General features: G+C 40.0%; 1 protein-coding gene across 1 annotated transcript in view; it reads right to left on the reverse strand.

Annotated features, from left to right (window-relative positions):
- Positions 1–8,217: 8,217 nt before the first annotated feature.
- GRIN2A (glutamate ionotropic receptor NMDA type subunit 2A) overlaps positions 8,218–20,467 on the reverse strand; it is a gene marked incomplete at both ends in the record, with an annotated part of 179,081 nt that continues 166,831 nt past the window's right edge. The window contains 2 exons of the mRNA XM_082490465.1: positions 8,218–10,008; positions 11,713–11,951. Of these exons, the coding sequence (XP_082346591.1) occupies positions 8,218–10,008; positions 11,713–11,951 (2,030 nt within the window). The remainder of the gene's footprint in view (positions 10,009–11,712; positions 11,952–20,467) is intronic.

A 20,467-nucleotide genomic window follows, 5' to 3' on the forward strand; every position in this document is an offset into this window, starting at 1 on the left:
AGTACTAGCAAGCTCAAATGCCTGTGAGTTGAGAAAAAGTGATTCTGACTAAAACACCACTGCTAAATACTGCTTCTGCGCACAAAACTGACTCTGAAGACTGCCTGGTCTGCATGGAAGAATACATGGGCAGCCAGTGGGGCGCACACCAGCTGATCTTTCCTGGGAATTTTTGGTTTTCAGGTATCCTTCCTCAGCTACCTTAAGTAACATGTGTAACGACCAGGTGTGGATCACATAAGCTGACAAGGAATTTTAAAGTCAGGCCAATAGACCCTCTCTGGCCACGAATTTTCAAAACAGTATGAGAAGACACCCCTTTCCTATGGCTTTGTTATTTCCAGTGAGTATCATTTCCAGCTCTTTCGGACAGGAACTCTCCTCTGATGTGTTTTCACATGTCCTAGCACAATGCAAGCCTGATCCCAGCAAGTCCTTCAGCCTCTTCTGTAAGAGGTGCCAACACTATAATAATGCTGCTAGAGGCTCTGTGGATCGAGGAGGTTTGGACAGGACAGAAGAGAACCGCTTAAAATAAAGCACTGCTGAAATGTGTCCCACGCCTTTGGGAGATTACTCACACATGACTAGGTTAGAAAGCGTATGCACGCACACGTGTGTATACTGTATATATATTTAGGTTAACAAGTTTAAACTATTAATAAACAGCTTCTTATGGTATTTGGTAATTAAAATATCAGGCTTGTGTCATTCAAAATAGTGCAACCTACAAAGCAATATACAGGAAAATTACACACATTGTTCCTATTACCATTAATATGCTTGTGCATATCAAGATGACAGGATACCCTTTTCCATAGGATTAACCTTTTGCATATTTAATTGTATTCTTTGGCCCATTTTCCTGTGAAACCTCGTATGACAACATGAAGACTTTGGCTTTAAAAAAAAAAAACAAAACCAAAACCAAAAAACTCCCGTTTTTTCAGTGGCTTTCAGATTTCAGAAACTTAAGCAGAATTCAAACCACTTTAGTTAAAAATTATCATTTCTTCCAGAAACCACACACCCCGCAGCCTGTCACAGACCACCCGGTAGTGTGGATAACTGTGAACCTCCAATTTAATTTTTTTTTCACTTTTGAAGATCATTTACACTTCAAATACCACACAACACATCCTCCAAAATTTCTCTCAACTCCTCTAATCTTGTGCCAACAGTGAACAAGAAAGGTTTCCTTCCCCAGTAGCACGGGAAGGCACGACAACCTCGTGAGGGCCTTTGACTGCATCACCAGGAGTCCAAATACAGGGTTTGCAATGTGAAACAGAAGCCAAAATATATTTCCACAAAGTTTTTGCCATTAAACACCATTATTAAACGGGCTCAATAAAAAATGATCAGACTAAAGAATCCTGTTGCAATGATGTAACACAAATCTCTTCAAAACGGCTATTCTCAAGCACTGCAATGCACAAAACAAATTAAAAAATGTATTCTCATAATGCATTTGCTGAGAAAAACATGTCATTTCTTCTAATAGTACTAGAAGCGCAAAACAAGACATTCTCCATTAAAATTTCATGTCACTGTAAATATTACCATTTGCCCACATTAAAGCTTAGTACCATTTACGAGAAGTGAGAAAACCTTCTTCAATTCCCAAGCAAAGTATCGTCTCACTTGGAACTTTACAGTGCACTGAATAAGTATCACAATATTTATTGGTATTTATTTTCACAGTTTTCTAACGTGCACATAGAAATATAATTTTTGAAATATATTAGTGAAAACAAATACTAATACAAAAGGGAAAGGACAAAACATCTAGGAGTATTACTGCTTATCACCACTACTTTTTAAGAGTTGGAGAGTCAAAACCATCTCTCTTTTAAATATGTAATACTATACTTAGTGTGGTTATCTACTAATAAAGGTATTGCATGACAATGTTACAGCATGGTTATATTCTCTACTAATTTAGCTTTGTTTTCAATACAGGTAAAGAATTAAGCAAAAGGAGAAAAAAGTGTCATTTAAGTGCAAAACAACAAAAACCTGGTAAACAGTGAGGTAACAATTTTACTTATATTATTTCTGGTTCTTAAATTATAGATATGACAAAATCATCACAAAATCATCAGTGGATTCTTACAGCTGTTAAGATTGGCATTCATTAAAAAAAAAAAACAAACCCCCCAAAAACCAAAAACCCAAACAGTTTCAACCACAGCAGATATACTCTGCAGTATGTAACGAAAAAGCTCATGAACCTGCGAGAAGAACTGAGTGCATTTTCGCTGCATTGCAGGGCGATGCACATTTGCAATCCTGACTTCCAAAGTTGCAGGACGTTGGAAGAGCACATGTTTTTAGAGAGCATACCCTGTACACAGGTTGAAGCAGGGCAAAAAAAAATTAAAAGCTTGACTGAGGTGAAATAGATGAGGAGCTCATTCACAAGGAGTGCAGCAACCCTCCCCGGCAGAGCAGAGAGAAGCAAGGCAGGATTTCTGCTCCCTTTTAGCAGGGCAACAGACACCAGAGAGCACAACCAACCACCTCTCCATCCCACGAACATCGCTGTGACAGTGTAATGAAGGTGAACATGGGATTAACTCCACAATGAAAGCTGAGCATCAACAAGAATTTTACACTGTGTACAATATGTATGTGCACATCAGACAGAAGAGTCTGCATGATCAGAGCGAAGGACGAGACGTGATGGTCTTGAGGCTACTCCCATTTAACCACAGCTTCACAGGTGACTCCAGCAGAGCAGGTTGAGCCTGTGCTCTATCATACCACGCACCTGCCTGTACTTGCATTTACATCCACAAATAAATACACAGCTCTAATTAAACTGCGCTCCTTCCTCATGATAGAAAATGCTAACATGTTGCTAATACATTTAAATAAGACAGTACAGGTGAGTTTGGGCAGGGAAAGGGCTCATATCATAAAAGTCATACTTTAAAAGGCCTTTATGCTCTTTCACTGCTATACTTTGAAGGCTCAGCTCTCAATAGGAAGGAAGTTTAGATTAAAAAAATAACATTGGTAAAACAAACAACTTCAGTGTATCACTGGAAAACTGTTTTTACGTTGCAAACCAGAATGCTCTATACAGGAAAGGTATCTACTTTAAAAGGACTTTTGAGCTTAGATAGGACTAGAGCTGGGAAAGGGAGTTTAGCAAGGGAATGTATGACACTCCATCTTGAAAGAAGCACACGATGTGATGATTAACACAACACAATCTAGTCAAGCAACAGGATAGCTACTGTCTTATTTTAACTAAGAGAGAATTTTGCCATAACAGATCTGTTTCCACTAGGTTTTATATATCAAACATCTTTAAAACAGTGTAAAACACCAAAAAGATTCACCTCTTGAATTCTTCCTAAATCCAAGCTGACTCTTAGACCCTTAGATTGGTACCACAATTCCTGTTCTACATTGATGAACCCGGCAAGGGAAGGAATAGTACCAAAATCTTCCCCATCACTAAGATGCATATGCTACACTGCCGAAATATGAAAATAGCAAGTTATTCTACAGGGAAGAGATTCTGACACTTCTATTTCATGCTGGATAGTCACATGGTATAAAGAAACCGATGATACAGGCTAGGCTGGGAGTACTGCAAAGCCCACAAATGCCCGGTGCTGCCTCAGTAACTACTTGCGTAACCACAGGAACCCATACGCACCTGCAAGGTTTAACGTGGTACTCACTTGCAGATTTAACTAGCAGATTTTGTGAGGCTGGGGACAAGTACACCATTACTTTTCTAAGCCCACCTAACTGAGATGTCTTAGTTTGGAGACTATACTTTCTAAAAAGTCAACAGAGAGAGGTAAAACCTTCAGGACACGTCACACACACAACTTCTCCCAAGCCTGCAGTGCTCTGAGCTACCATTCGGAGGGAGCTTTCTCTCTCTCTCTCCCCACTGGCAACAGAAAGAGCTTAGCCTTCCAGCACAGCAACCCAACGCTACACACACAGGTCTGGCTTTTGCTTCCTGTAAAACTATGTAAAAAGATGTATTTCCACCAGGAAAAAAAAAACCACACTCCTGATTCCCCTTTCGAGCCTTATTTCACATCCTAAGTGTTCCTGAAAGACCATAGAGAGACATTTATTTATGAGATGCTGCTAAAACACGGTGAGCTGGCGATGATTTGGGTTCTGTTTGTCCACAACACTCTTTCTCCTAACCGAGCTTCTTACATAGCAGAATAATGAATGCTGAGCTAAAGCTGAAAAAAAACATTAAATGAAATTTTCCAGAAATACAAAAACTCTTAATTTTCCTTAATTTTATCTTATATATTAAAATATCTTATTTCCATGCGTTTAAGTTAGTGGGTGGCTACACTGCTCTAAGAAACACAAGCAGAACACAAAATCCATCGGAAAGGAAAAAGGAAAGTTTACTGTGGTGAAAAGGGAAAGACAAAAACATGAAGAAATTCTACAATGTCTTTAAAAGAGGAAAAAAGCAAGAGGCAGGTATGTCTATGTAGCTGTTTTTACCTCCATGTACCTACTGCACTCCTCAGCAATTCAATATCCTGCCTCCACAAAAGTTGTCGTCCAGGAGCAGTGTAACACTACAGGACATGCTACCAAGAATGGCCCATATCATTTACAGCCTGATTCAGTTCCAGCTGGAGTCACGGGAAATCTTGGTGATAGGAATGACCAACAAACTGCTAGAGCTGTAATCAGGAAAATGTAACAAGTCACCAGCACCATCCAGAAAGGTACAGAAAGGATGGCCACTTAGGCAGGAAGATTCTTTTCTCCTCTTCAAGAATAGCAGCAGCTAGAGTGAGAGAGAGGGAAATACAGAAAGTCTTGATCTCGGTTTAACTGAAAGTCAGTGCAAATACATCAACAAAGCTCAGGCAATACTCAGAATTCCACACACTCTACGGCTGAGCCTCACAAGCTGTGGCTTGTGGCTCTATGGTTGAAGATTTTTCTTCAACTTCTCAGCTTCTTCTTCTTTACGCGCATACATCTGCAACCACACCAGCTACTCGCCTACAACCCTACACTTTAGCCTTTTCTTCCCCTTTTATTCACTCATATTATATACCAAGATCAAAACAACAAATGCATGCAGATTCTTATTCCCTCTACTTTCAGTGTCTGGTGAGGTTTTTTCTCCTTTAAGGCAGCATCTTTTATTTCCATGTGAACAACTGCTGTGCAACATTATCAAGTCTTCCTTCTGGCTCTTTAATTTGTTTTGGTTTAGGGGAGGTGGTTGTATTGCATATTTGCAGCTAATAATAATAATAAATCTCTACAGTCACCAGAAATCTGCTCAAAATCAGAAAAAGCAAACACTGCAATATATTTCTTTATAGCTCATTTGCTTGTACATTTCACAGAAGGATAAATCCACCCGGGTTTAGGATGTTTACATTTGGATCTCAAGAGTTTACTTAGAAAATGTTGTAAATGGGAATTTTTCTTTCCCAGAACTTCACATACAGTACTTGTCTATTGAATCATGTGTGTCTAGTTAGATAAGAGATGATGATACAAAAGACTTGGAGCGGTCAGCAAACATTTTAAGAGCTTTAAGATGATGCGAAAGAAAAGAGCCACCACTGAGTTTTATGATTCACTTGGTAAAATTCTCAGTGACTTGCCTGGCAGTTTTTGGTATAACATCAGCAAATATCATATCTGCTGAAACACACCAAGTCGTTCAAAATACTTAAGATTTTACTTAATATACTATGATTTGGATTGGAAATTAAAATTTGCCTGAAATATTTTTATTAAACTTGTTACAACAATATTTATGCCTTTAGTGCATTTGCCTTCCTGTAGACCTAAGACAAATAGTATACCTATGTCTTTGGGAAAAGGTTTTGTTCATGAAAGTGGTCTTCATCCCACAAACACCCTAGCCCTCCTTAGCTCATACAACTATTGCTAAGAAATGGGAATCTTTCTAAGGGCAGGGAAGGATCTTCTGTTTATAAAAATTCCATCCTGGGAGGAACCAGAAAGCATACCAGGTGAATCAGGGCCAAAAATTGTGACCAAAAGTTGAATAAAGAAAACTTAACACATATTTGCTCTGGACAGCGAAGAGATACCTACAGATATGCTTTCTGAACATACTTATAATAAAGTGTAATGAGATTTTTGGAAGCTGGAAATGGACTCGGAAGCCCAAATCTCGTGACATTTCGTTCCTTCAAAAGTACCATCCTCCACCATCACGGTGAACATTCAAATACATTTGTAAATACTGAGAACTCATTCTGAACTGTTTGGTAGTTAAAGTCAGCTTAAATCTGTTTAATAAAAATTGCAAACAGAATTCAGTAAGCTATATTTTGTCTATCCCTATACATCATTTATATTATCTCCCATTTGCAGTTCTGCTCTGCAGTATGTTATTCCAAATTAAACAACTTGCATACTGTACCTCAGGCACACAGATACTACAATTACAGCTGACAGGCATGATTCTATTGAAAAGGTTTTCAGTTTAGGGAAAAGTTGGGGTAATATTCACATTTTCCAGTTCACAGTGGTAATGGTTTCCCTGCTCACTGTTCTTCAGTGAAATGTAAGGAATAATGCTTGAATAATCTAAACAACTTCTACACAAAAACCCTATAGCCATTCTCAGAGTGGCAGGAGAATGGGGGAGCACCACCTGTTGAACACATTCAATATTTAAATATATTAGCAATTCTATTTACTTCTTTAGTTTAAATTAAATTTTCAGCTCTACACTCTAGTCATGAAAGGCTTCCTCTCTTCCCTTCCACACTCCCTTACGGTTAAAATCTAGTGGTTCCTTTCTTCCCCGTGGGGGTGAGGAGGGGTGTGTAGCAGACATTTTATTTGTGAAATAATGTGATTGATCTTTATTAGAAGTAAATTCATATAACAATGCATCCCTGTTACGGAAATATCTCCGTATACCAGTAAGTGATAATAAAGATACTGTTCCTTAGTTATGTGTGCATACATTCAATCTATATAACAGACTCAATCGGAAAAATTTAAAAAAATAGTCTGGTGTTCAACAGGTATGCACAATATTCTGGAAGGAAGAAGCCCCTCAAAAGGCATTAATCCTTCACTGTGTGTTGAGATAAATGGTACTGCGCTCCTCACCGACTGCACTGAAAGTACGGCTGTCGGTGCTTGATACCGTATTAACGGCTTTAATACTATTAACATACAATTAGATGTCACTAATAGACTATGAAGAAAGAATTACAGTGGGTTGGGATTTGATTTGGGAAGGGAAGGAATAAAAGAAATACTATACAGCCCTGAGTAATCACCAGTAAGGGGCAAATGCAAACTCACGTACACGTTAGGCCTCAAGGTTACTAATGAAGTCCACAGCTCCATAGTAAGTGTCATATAGTGATATCTAAAAATATATACTCTGGATCAGGCAGCTGTGAAATTTCTGACAAGATGACTGCAGACTTTTCAATGAACTTAGGTAGTAATGGTAAGTGCACGTGGAGTATAAGAAAAACAGTTGTACCTTTACATGAACCAATATCCATGGGGCTTCCTTTTGGTACACAGCAGTTCACATGTTTGGGCCTACAGCCTTCCCATTTATTTTCTGTCCGTCTAGAATGAATGTATTAATTTTGTGCTAACATGCTGTATTTTATTTATTAAGGTCCCAGGGGTTGGGTTTCTTTTTATATTACTTGGCTTTGAAAATGATTATGAAGCTAAAACATATTTTTGAAAATCTAGCTTTCTGTTCTCTTTTAGAGACTTACTTTTGAAACTGTGCAAATGCATTCCTAATTCTTTTTGTCTGTGTCATACTACATGCATACCATATTGCTTATCCAGTACTAGAAAATCATTAAACATTTCTAAGGACAAAAGTACATTGAATGATACTTAGCAACATAAATTAGAATAACCGAAATAGTAAAATAACTAGTTACAAAACAGCATAGTTGCCAACATATATTGGGGCTATTTCAGTACAGCTCGCCATTTATATATAAAGCATACATAAATGGCTATTTTTTTATCCTTTTCAACAAGACATATTTTAAAAGGATGCTTAAGAGCATACTAGTTTACCTATTCATGTACAAAAGTACGCTGGGAAAGGGAGAGGTTTACATATCATTTACCATAGCAGGATACTGTTAAAGGATAAATTCTCCCTCTAAGATGGTGGCAACTATCTTTTCCCCTATAGATAAAGTGTTCATGGAAAATTTAAACATCTGATTCGATGCTAGGCATTTTCTTATACACACGTCTATTGCTACAGGAATTTAAAACCCTTGGAGTTGAGTACAAGCTATTCCTATTTGCAACGTAAGGCAAAACATGCTCTGAAATGTACATGTCATTATGGATCCGACCATCCCTGGAACAGTATGATGCTGTAGACTTTATGGATGACCTTAAATAATTATCATGCCTTCCTCTTGTCGGTAATGAATGTTTATAAAGATCAGCCGGACTTCGCCTAAGAGATAAGTGCTGGTCATCACGATAGGTGTGCAGAAAGGGGTTATCATCTGAGTGAACAGGATACAGGGACTTGCTCCGCTTACTGTCCTCTAGAGCATGAGTTAAAAGTGAGGCCTTGTTGCTCAACAGTTTGCTCGAGGGAACACTGAACATGCTTGCGTATGGACTGCTTTGTAGAAATTTCTCTCTTTCTTTCAAGCTTATACTACGAGAAGGTCTTCCAATATCAATTTCCCTGGACTTATCAGCGATATTATCAAAAGAATGTTGCCTGCTAATCCTCAACTTATTTTTTTTATGATATTGCAGAGCATTATTTTGTGACCAACTATGCTCGTATATTTCTTCAGGAAGTGATAAGTTCGTTGTATCCTGCAGCATCTGATCTTCTTCAATATCATAGAGGTTCCCCGTCCGCAAGCATGCGTCGCATTTGTAGGGAGATCTGCTCGAGTAGTGTCCCGCATAAGTGGGCAAATTGGAAAGACAGCTCCTGCAGTGGGTGGAATTCTGTCTATATCTATCGTTCATGTCAACTAGGGAAGCATTTTTATCTTTTAAAGTGTAGTGCTTTGCATAAAGTTTATACTGGTCGTTATTTGGAAGACTATCTTCATTATGCAAGGGAGTCCGGTTAGCGTGTTCTGCTTTCCTGTAGTTGTCATTGTGATCTTGATAAACATCAGGAAACTCTATAGTTTCTGGAAGTACGATGTTTTCAATGTACTGAGGTGTGTCCAAGCGGAATCCTGGCTCCTTGTCAGCATCAATTGTGTAGATTTTATCCCGTGGAGAGCTCGGTTTGGCTTTCAGATATGTCAGTTCCACTTCACTACAGTCTTTTGGGTATTTTGATGCTACTGTCCTTTTTTTGAAGTTGTCCTTGGTTTTGTGGTGCTTGTTGTTGTTCTCAGGTTCCATATGGCAAGTGGCTCGGCTTGATGTCTCCGATACATCTGAATGGACAATCTCTTCAGGAAGGTATCGTTGGCCTTTCACTGAAAGCTGCCTGTTTTCATCTGACCCGTTTTCTCTCTGGGAACCTTGGCCCTGACGTACAGATTCTTGACGTAAAGATTCCACAGATTTCCTCCAAAGCTGCCTGGGTCTGGAGTTCACTTTTGCTTCTGCTGTTACTGCAACCTCTACTGTATTTGGATTGGACTCATTCAGTGTGAGAGGATGCTGACCTTGGAAAACATAGTTGTTAAGATTGTCCTTGTGTCGATTGCCAGGCAGCGTCTGCAGTTCACTCATGTTGTCACCAAAAAAGTTATCCTTTGTCTGAAAGGATCTGTTATCAGAAAATATCAAGTTTCCCTTATCCATGACCATATCCATAATCAAGGAACCCCTCTGAATAAAATCAGCGGTTCTTTTGGGGGAGTTAATTCTTGAAGGATTGATATTGGTCATATTTTTTGCTGTTCGCAGTAGTTTTAACATGTTGGTTTGGGAATTGGTCAAAGTAAAGTCAGGAGACTTCTTTTTTTCTTCAATGTGTACTCCATGAATGCAGCTGTAAATGCCCTGTAATATGAGTAATATGAAAAAAATTAAATCACTAGGTGTCAAGTTTAAAGACTTCCATTCTATTTTTTATTAACAATAAAGGCCAATTATACATTGCTTAACTAATGACCGGAAAGACTAGAAGTACATATGTATTCTTTTAACATTTCCTTATGTTGATATGGGACAATAATTTCTGCCGTATCTGTTGGCACTGTAGAGGAGAAAAATTGCCCGTGTTTTACAAACCAGTGGTTTGTGTTGGCATCCCCTGTTTATTCTAGAAAACAAGATTAGAAGGTACCCCAAAAGGTTCCCTAGTCCCATCACAAAATGTAACTAACCGCCAATAAGGGAAACTCTATTATTTTAAATCATTGATTAAGTTACCGCTCTAACCAAACCTGCAGTCAGGCTATCTTCTTGCAGGTTAAGGTACTCGTCACCCTCACTGAAATACAAGGGCTTCTAGTCATGGTATTTTAGCTTTTCTGTTTCCTTTCCTAGTGCATATGAAAAAATCCTATCTCTTTCTAAAGCTTAATTTGAGTTCATTTTGAGCAAAAAGCTGAAGCCCATCTGTAACTCCAATCTTGTCAGTCACTCCTGTGAGCTCAATTGACATTTCCGACCCTGTGAACTAATAATTCTTAGAAATTTGCCTTTGAAATAAGTACTTTTTTTTCCCTGGATTGTTTAGGAGAATTTCACATGTAAAAGGCCAAATGTATAAAGTTCAAATGTAAAATGTGGAGGGAAAAGTGTATATGCTTTTCTAGACAATCCCCAACACGGTAGGGCAGAGTATTTTTCATGCAGTTTCAATACAGTCCAATTTATTCAACAGGGTAATTTCAGCACATTTTAAAGCAATTATGTATTTCAGTATCATTTTCAATTTTCTTCAGCTTCATAAAAACATCCAGCAAAACCAATTACCTAATGAAAGTACTGTGTCTAAAAAAAAAAAAAAAAAAAGACAAACCCCCACTCATTTGTCAAAAATATAAGATCGAGCACATACTTCCCTTATTTTACAACAAGTATCAGTTATTTGGATATGTAAATCCACTTTCAGAATCCACTTTTGTTTTGGTAAATTTGTCATTAAAACCTGTCTTAGCGTCTAACCAAATGTGTTTGGCCTTTTCTCACAGGGTTTATTCAAGTTTGCTATCAAGAAAAGCTTATAAAAATATTCCAGAATATTGGTATCTCTTAAGGTCCACTTGTTTAAGCAATACACAAAACTGAGAGCTAACATCTCTCATAGAATGGTTTCGGTTGGAAGGCACCTTGAAGATCACCGAGTTCCAATCTCCCTGCCATAGGCAGGGACACCTCCCACTAGACCAGGTTGCCCTCTCATTGATTTAGTATTTATTTTGTTTGGATTTTTTTGTGGAAATTAATCTATTTTCTGTCTCCGAGCAGCTCTGCCATTTCTTCATCAAAATTTCCCCGAAATGTATCAGTTTTCAGCATTTGATTACTGATTATCCCGGCATATGATAATTCATACCTTCGAATAATCCCATGAAGAAAAGACTTCCCATGGTGTGCAAGTACATCCTAAGCCCATTGACTACTCTAGAGCATCGCACTGATGCTCTGACATATATTTCAAATGTCCAAACAGGAATAAAAGGAAATATAATGTTTTAGGGAGGTAGCGTTTATTCTATCTGTTGCCTGAAAGGGGAAAATGAGAGCCATACGAACCCTGCTGATTGAGAACAACAGTCCCGGCCTATCTGAGCAGACTCCAGTGAAGCAGAATCGAAGTTTCCAGTAAAATAAGTGCTCCCAGACAAAGGTTATTAAACTGAGCGCCATGGCTGCTGCAAGCATGTAAAACACTCCTGCCATGTTGTCAATGTCCAGCTGGCTGCTCATGACTTCATTCTTCTCGTTGTGGCAAATGCCAGTCAGCCACAGGGTTTCTAACTCTTCCATTTCCCCTAGGGAGAGCAAGGAGGCAAACCAGTTAGAACACAAAAATTACTACTCACAGCGTTTGAAAGCCTTTGCAAGTTTAAAAATACAGCACCATTTAATGCTTCATTTGTGGAGCACTTCAGTCTTATCTACTAAGGATTTGCAAATATAGCAGATTTCAACTCACAGCACCCTAGCTTCAGATGTCCTCAGATTTCATAAATTACATGGGAAGCTTGGCTGCTCTAGAAAACAGGATCTGTGATTTGGGTAAAACTTTCTTCTGCTTGCTGTAACTAGTACCCTTTGGTACAAAGAATGGAACCAGAGAGTTGCCATCCCTTGGGATTCCTCCACCCCATCTGCAAGAGCTGTGTTTGGTGCACCCACAGACCCAGAAGGCTCCTTCTGTCCCAGTCCAATCAGTGCCACAGGTGCTGCTCCCATCCGCGTGTCCAGCTGGCAGCAAGTCCGCCTGTGAACTCCAAAGGTGCCGATGCACACACAGACCCTCACAGACAGCAGTGTCGTTAGGAGCACCCACATGGCACTCACAAACACAGATAAAGGTGGCCTGATCCTCCTCCTCCTGCCCAGCTGATGGGGACTGAAGTTTGCTAGTGAAACACTCACACACAATCACTTGTGTGATTCACAAACACACCAGTATTTACAGACCCCTCAAACACTGGCGTGGGCTAAGCCAGTGCAATATCTGTGCCCCGACCCTACATGCCCCTTACCCAGGCACCGGCTTGGACCTTGGGTCTTTCCAAAAGTCCCCTAACAAATCACATCTGCCCCCACATTGATAAACACTGAACAGAAAGCAAGATCACATCAAAAACAGGTAGGAACTGAGTTTAGTAAAGAGATGGGACGGGCTGTAGCAATCAGACACAGGGCTCAGCCAGACAAGCATCATGACACGCAAACAGACCCTTTTATGCCCCCTCCTCTCCATTTTCCTGTACTTGTCGCTCCCTGATCCACTCTGACCCCTCCCTTTGGCCCTTCCTTTAAACATCGCCAAATAAATCTCACATGTTCCTGCAATCCCTTTAAAGCATGCCATAAGAAGTTTGTTCTGCCTTGTGATATCCACGATAACCTTACTTCCCCTTTCATAGAAGTTGCAACAGAAGGCTGAACCTCTCCTGACGTGTCTGGTCTCTGCTATCATCTCTATCAACCCTAGGGTTTGGGTATCTGGGGATTTGATTTATTACTGTTCTTGTTTCTTGTTTTATTTTTTAATGTTGCACAGCCGCTAACCAGATAACCTCATGAACAACCGTAGAATCCAGGTATCTGCATGTCCTTTACATCCACATATCCATTCCATAAACAGATTTTTACTCCAGCCTTCCAGCCCAAGGAGATGTTTCTGAATGTTAAAAGACAGACCACCCAAACAACAAAGATTAAATGGCAAGTTTAAAAATTCAGCATGAGCAGTAGCAACCAGATCCAGCGGTTGGCTGCCCCGGACCATCACTGCAGTAGTCATTAGTCACATTTCCTCTGATAGTTGGCTGTACTTCAGTAATAGGTTTTAAACCACTTTCTGATCTACAAGCACTTTAGAAGGAAAACACATTATTTATCAAAACTTGCTGGTTTTCTTCCCAGTAATCCTTTTATTTATGGCAAAGCAGTGACAATCACCCACACTGGATGTAAAATCATCCAAAGCATTATGTCTGCAGGTTACAGCAATGTTATATTGGAAATGGAAAGCTGGACTAGCTTTACCCATACAGCACACGCAGCAAGTGAGGAAAAATAGCTGTATACTACACAGTATTAAGAAAGTCTACTGTGTTTCATACACCGCCTGCTTTTCTATAGAAAATAACTGACACTTAGTGCCGGGATACTTGCAGTATGTCCCTTTTACTGTTTAAGTGTCTGGTTTTAATTTTTTATTGTAATTACGGTATCTTTCATATACAGCTCTTCCCCTGGTTTTCTGTCTCTTTTCACTTTCTGCTTTCCCCCAGAGGCCTGGGTGATGCAGTAACTGCAAACCCTTCCCACGACACATACTCTCTCGTGGTGCCCTGGACACCTCCCTCTGCTCCCCCCAGCCCGTGGGATCACCCGGCCTTTCTTCTTACAGCCTCCGCTGGCCTTCTGCTGCTGCCACTGCCTGCCTCCTGGGCAGCGGCAGGCATACAAACGGCATCATCACATGCCTGAAACAGAGCATTCCTGGTTTCTAGTTCTGGCTATGCCACATCCTTACTGCCACGGAAACGCTTCAAGCTAAGGAAGCAGATCCGGTCTTTCCCTCTGTTGCACATTCTTAGTCTTCGAATCCACATTTCACCAATGACAATGGGGCCCCAGAGGAAGGACACTGTCACTTAGCAGTGGTTGCTACTGCCAACGTGGACAGAGGTGTGCAAGAAACTGCAATTGTTCCTGCCAAGATTGTTTTTTTATATTGTGTGATATGATTAATTTTCAAATGTTTAGCGTTGCTCTTGCTGAAGCCCTGTATGTGCATTACATGCCTTTTTACTCTCTTGGAGATCTACTCAGACGAGTAATTCTATCATTATTTCTAAAGACAAAGTTCACTGTTTCTAGAAAATACAGCAGGCACTACAGAGGGCCAGAAAGTACAGTCTTAGCTGGCTCGGTGTGTTTCCCAATTTAGGATATGACTTCAATTTGGGGGAAGAATTCCCATGCTACAGATCCCTAATCCTTACCCAATGATTAGGGATTACATTTTCAGTATTATAATCCATACATCACTGGAGTAAAGATCAGAAAAAAGTGGCTAGATCCTATATTGCCATTTCAGCTCCCTTCAGGCTAGACTAGGAGATCAATGACCTGCTGTGCAAGAGCATTTTGCGCGAGAGAGTGCCAGGCCACTAGGAAAGCTGCAGCCCACAGATGATTTGGATGCGTGAGTTGGAAGTGGAACACAAGACTGTGATGGAGAAATTGCTTCGCATAGAATGTGATGGAAAAATTGAAGTAGAAAGGAAAAGTACCAAGGCACTTCAGCAAAGGCTTTTCACAAATTTTTCAGAGAGATTATTCGGTTCCCAGTTAATTCTGAGTTTAGTTTTCTGCTTGAAGCATGAATTGAACCTCTACGTCTGAAAAAGGCACTATATCTTCTCCCAAATTACAGTGCTCAATCTTCAAGAGCCATCCCCAATCTTAGATCTTCAATCTAAGAGCATCCCCAAAGAAGAAAGTCAATCATAATGAATCTTTGAAATCTTCTAATCCAGGACATTGGGACAATAAATTATTAATAGCAACAGTATAGACATTGTACACTGTCGCTACATAGATAATTGGGGTTCATTATTGCATTACCATATCTTTTTGGACTTCTTTTGTTCTGCTAAACCTCAGTGGACTGTTCCCCTCGTCTGTCTTTCAAGTCCTCCCCAAGGTCTATGAATAAAACTCACAGAGGCTACAGAAGAGAAAAGAACCCAAATCCAAAGAGAGAGGAGTATTTCTGGTTTGTGCATTAGTAGCCGAAGCTCTGACAATCAGCCCTCATTACTTCCCACAGGAAAATTCGCATCTCCAAGACTGTCAAACATCAACTCGATTTGACTGCTGTGCCCTTTTACAATTCATAACAAAAATCACGAAGGAATTTAAATCTGTTTTTTACTTCTGTTTCTTCCATGTTTCTTTCTCTTTGGCATGTACATCGAAAGTAACTATTGATAATCCACTAACCTTTCCGCAAACATCACTACAGAAACCAAGCCAGCTTGTTTTGAGTCGAGATAAATGACAGTGCCCTGGCAAGCTATGAAGAACAAAGCATCCCAGAGTCTCACAAATCCTGCTGTTGTAATATCCCTTCCATTATATCTGACAATGACAGAAATCACTGTTAATTAATTCCCCAAAGTAATCCACAATTTTATAGACCGCAGAGCACTGTGAATCATTGGACTGTCATATTTATGAAATGATATCTGGGAACGGACAGATTAGGCTGGTAATTCTGCTCTCTCTCTATAAATCAGTTACATTTACAGAATATATTTATATATGTATGTGTATACGCACCGAAACACAGACCAAACAGTTACTAATTTAAGTGTAATAACACTTCAGCATAGCTGACCCTGTAAACCTGGCAAAAAACGTCCAATCCATTTATTGCTCTTCCTGCCCATTACATTTTACCCAAGCTGTTTACAGAAGGCATAACATTTTTATTACAAAATCCTAAGGTACGAGGCATTTTTTAACTGCGGTGTCACTTCATTCCTTATGAAAATCAGCCACTTCCAAACTTGGCTTGGAATTGGAATTCAAAACATTGAACTTTGAGGCTACTTAAACTTGGATTCAGAAAAAAATATTTAAATGAATCAAGCCATTTTGGAGGAATGCTGTTGTCTTTCAAATCCTTTTGGGTGGCCTAACTTGTGAGGTGAATGTGTAGGGTGATGACACCTATAGCAGTATACTAGTCTTGGCACTTGAAAAGCCAGAAAATTGTAATTATTAGGCATTGGAGAGTTCAGTCATCTCCGTGTATGCATAAATCTAATTAGCGAGTAAGAGCTCCAAATCTTCCATAACAAAGCCCTTGGAAACTAAGTCGGCAAGCTCAGTATGTATGAATGCCAGGCCTCAATGAACCAAGTGTTAATGGAGTTCAAGCCTGCATCTAACAGGGGGGTCTCAAGTTACATATAAATATTAATCATATTTATTTTAAGGCTTCTTGTTTTCATTTCAAGCACTTACTAAAAGTAATGTAATGCCACAATCATTTGGGGCATCCGTTCATGTGTGGACAAGATTAACGATTAAATTAATAGTTCCAGACTTTGGCAACAAAGTACATCATAACACTAGCACAAGATTCAAAAATTAACAGCCCCAATATATTTGGGCAAAAAAATAGTGCTTATTTTCTGTTTAATATGTTCACAGTATATTTAACCTGCAAAATTCACAAATAACTGTATGGTGCCTACAGTGAGATATTTTTAAAATTTCTATAGTGCTGTATCACAAAAAGTCGGCCTCATTTATAGTGTAAGAATCAGTAAAAGCAAGTATTTTAAAAATCCCTATTTCAAGCAGTGTTGAGCCTCTGCAATATTCATTCAAAACACAGTATAGTCTTCTCTAATAAATTGCAAAATTCTAGCGCTCTCAGTGGTAATCCACAACTATTTACAATGTTTTTAGGTTACAGCACAAACAGTACTCAAATCCCTTAGTATTTCTGTTGGGTTTGTTCCTGTGGCTATGATGCTCTCTGCTCTGACTGCTATTTGCACAGAAACGTGCCAGTTGGCCATTCTGACTCTGAATATCCCACAAATAGCTTTATTTCTACATTTTGTGCAACACCTCAAGCGCATTTGACACTTTATCATTCTGGGAAGGAGTGATAAACTGTCCAGTGTGCCCACGAAAAAAAAAAAATTCACAATAAAAGAGTTATTATCCAGACACAGAAAAGATACAGATCAAAGGGTAGAATGACGCGCTTTTCCTCCCCTTAGCCCTTAGCAGTTTTTGCAGGCTGCGGTAAGCGTCATCTATCCATGCCACCATCCTCTTGGACCTGAAAACCATGCTGCCCTTTTGCAGTCTCTGTCATTGTCTCTCTTGGAGATGAGTCAGCTCTCAGGGCTTTTTTTAGGGGGTTAATGGTATCCCCAGATCCCATTACTTTCCTAGGCCCAGCATCTTGTCAGGGTCTGGCATCCTCCCTCGGTTCTCAGCTTTGCTCATTAAACCATTTGCCCGAAAAAGGCAGTGTCTTCCCAAATGATGGGCCAACCACAAGATAGTGACGGTTAAAGCTGTCTAACTTACGGGTCATTTCACTGATGTTGTTTTGTTTTCTGAGTTTTTTTTTCCTCTACATCTACACATGTATCCAGGAAGATGCACGCATACTGAAAATGACATGTTAGTTGTAAAAAAGAGAAACCCCAAACCCATATAATCCATCATTCTCCCCATGTACTTATAGGAAAGCACTTTGAGGGAACCTTTTTTTGAGAGGGAATAACAGTTTTTCAATACTTGTCTGACGCCTTCCTCATGATTAGCAAAAAAATAAAATAAAATCTTTATCACCCAAGTATGTCCCTGGTTACAAACTTGCCAGAAATAAACAAGCACAAAGTTTTATAATTACATCCAAAAAGAGAACACATTAGGATAACCTTCTTTACTGCTTATTTAAAACGCAAATAATAAAATCAACTTGCTGCTCCGTTCCAGGAAAGAAAGCAAGGTTTGAGTGGCACCTGAGCATCTTCTCCCCCTCTCCCTGAGGATACAAGTGTGGGAAAAAGGGTCAGAGATGGAGAATCTAACCCTGAATGCTCCTGATGGCAAAAGCCAGAGCGTACAATAGTCAGTAAGTGACAAACATCAGAAGTGCTGCGTGGCTGGGAGTGCCTCCACCCCCCTTCTCCCAGTCTACAGCCACAGGGCTTTTATCCTGCTCCTCCCCACAGCTGTGGACAAGCATCAAAGGGCACCATCCCAGCCGGTACCACTACAGGTAGAGCTTTGTCCTGGTAGAAAAACACCCCCAAAAAATCAAACAAAGCCCATGATTTACCTCGTTTGATCTTCACTCCTGGGCAGTCAGCCAAGCCTGGGCTGGGTTTCAGTGTGACTTGGGAACACAGCCACATTAAGCACAAACTCATGACAGTCCAAAATAGCGTCAGAAGTCCGGGACACCGTTTGCTTTTAAAAGGTGTTCTGCGTTCAGCCAGCCCCCAGGGGACACAACACCAGCAGAAGTTTGGACAGAGTTTTTGATGGAGGGAAATTGAAGAAATAATAACAGAGATATGACTTTTGAATTAGCTCTACCCATGAGAAATGCTTGTCAAGAAGCCATTAAATAAAAGTTATGGGAGGGAAGAATAAGCAGCAACATATAAACAGTGATTACAGTCAAAGCATTGACTAAATGGAAAAGGAAACAGACATGGTCCTTGTGAAGAATCTACTATTTACTTCTGTTTCACATAACTACATTCTCTGCAAGAACAGTTATCCTATCAGATGGTAATTACATTAATTTTACAAGATTTGTAATTGGAAAATCGACTTTTTAGTTTTGATTCTCTTATTATCCTCCAAATGATCAACAAGTAAATCGCTAAATAATTTGTTTTAATATTTCTATAAGCACTGAAGTCTATAATTCACTGAGTTCTCATTTTTCTTCTTTGACAGACAGGCGGTTTTCTGCCCTACTTTAGCCGTGTAGGTTAAAGCCATAGGGTCCTGGCTATAATCACTGATGGTTCACAGGCTGCCTCAACTACTTCCTTAGGTACACTGGAAGAGTATTTTCATCAAGTTCTTGCCTTAATTTTAAGCTATTTAATTATTCTCACACATGAAGGAGAAGAAATTATTTTATATGTCCCTTCTGGATCCAGAAATAGGTTTTTAACACTTCACATGCTGTTTGCAAATGACAATTTCAGGCTGGATCAGAGTGCCAGCCTGTACTTTCACCTTATCACGAACCAAAACCTGGCATTGAGGTGCCAACAGAACATATGAGGAACAGCAAACCTAAAACAAACTGAGGAAAAAATAATCTAATGGAGGTTTCTCTGGCAGGGGCGTTTCTAAGATAGGCTATTGCTCTCTTGAGCATGGGTGAGAGGTTGGGTTCACACAGTGAGATCCATTGCACAAAGGCATTCGCAACCACCTGGGCTGTGGAAAGCCCCAGTGCTGGATACGCCTGCAGCAATGCCAGGTCCTGCAGCAGGCGTACCAGGCAACTAACTGCAGCTGCATGGGAAGTCACCCTCCTCTGACCCCAAAAAACATTGCCTTGCATGAATGAGAGTTTTCTGGAAAACTTAATTCTTGCCTACATTGTGTTGCTTCACACACTGCAAGCATCCCTGTGAAGTGCAGCCTGCGTATTCTGCAGGAGCGTGCCTAGGGGAAGCAAGGAAAGGCTGCTCTGTCCAAGCGGAGACAGCCGATGGCTTTGTTGTTTTATTGGTTGAGTACAACAGACCTCTACTGTCAGCACATCCCCTTTAATAAACTTGTATAAGGTGCAGGGCAGGAGGTGGCCACCCCAGCAGGAGATCACAGTGCATGTGACAGAGCAGAAGGTGCAAAAAGAACCAGGCTGGTATTGACGGTATAAGGGGTGGTGACTCTTCCGCAAAGCGCTAACCTGAGGTTCAGCCTGAGAAGCCAGCATGCAAGTAAAGAAAACTGACACATAAAAATTATGGACCTTGAGTAGAAGGGTTAAATATAGACGTTCACACTGGTCAGATACAGGGCATCATCTTCAAAAGCCTGTGGCTGCACCAACAGAGTCATCTGCTTATTCAGACTGGACAAATGACAGTTTTCAAATTTAGGGACTGTTTCACACTCCCTATGGTGAGAACTCCCACTAAGCGATGGAGGAGGAAGGTAGCACCCTATCACCTGTAGAGCCTAACATAAGAGGGTCTTTACCCTGAACAGAGGAGTCAGAAGCCAAATGGGTTGATGTGCGTTTGGT

The sequence above is a fragment of the Vanellus vanellus genome (assembly GCF_965231255.1).
Source record: "Vanellus vanellus genome assembly, chromosome: 14".
Classification (NCBI taxonomy): domain Eukaryota; kingdom Metazoa; phylum Chordata; class Aves; order Charadriiformes; family Charadriidae; genus Vanellus; species Vanellus vanellus.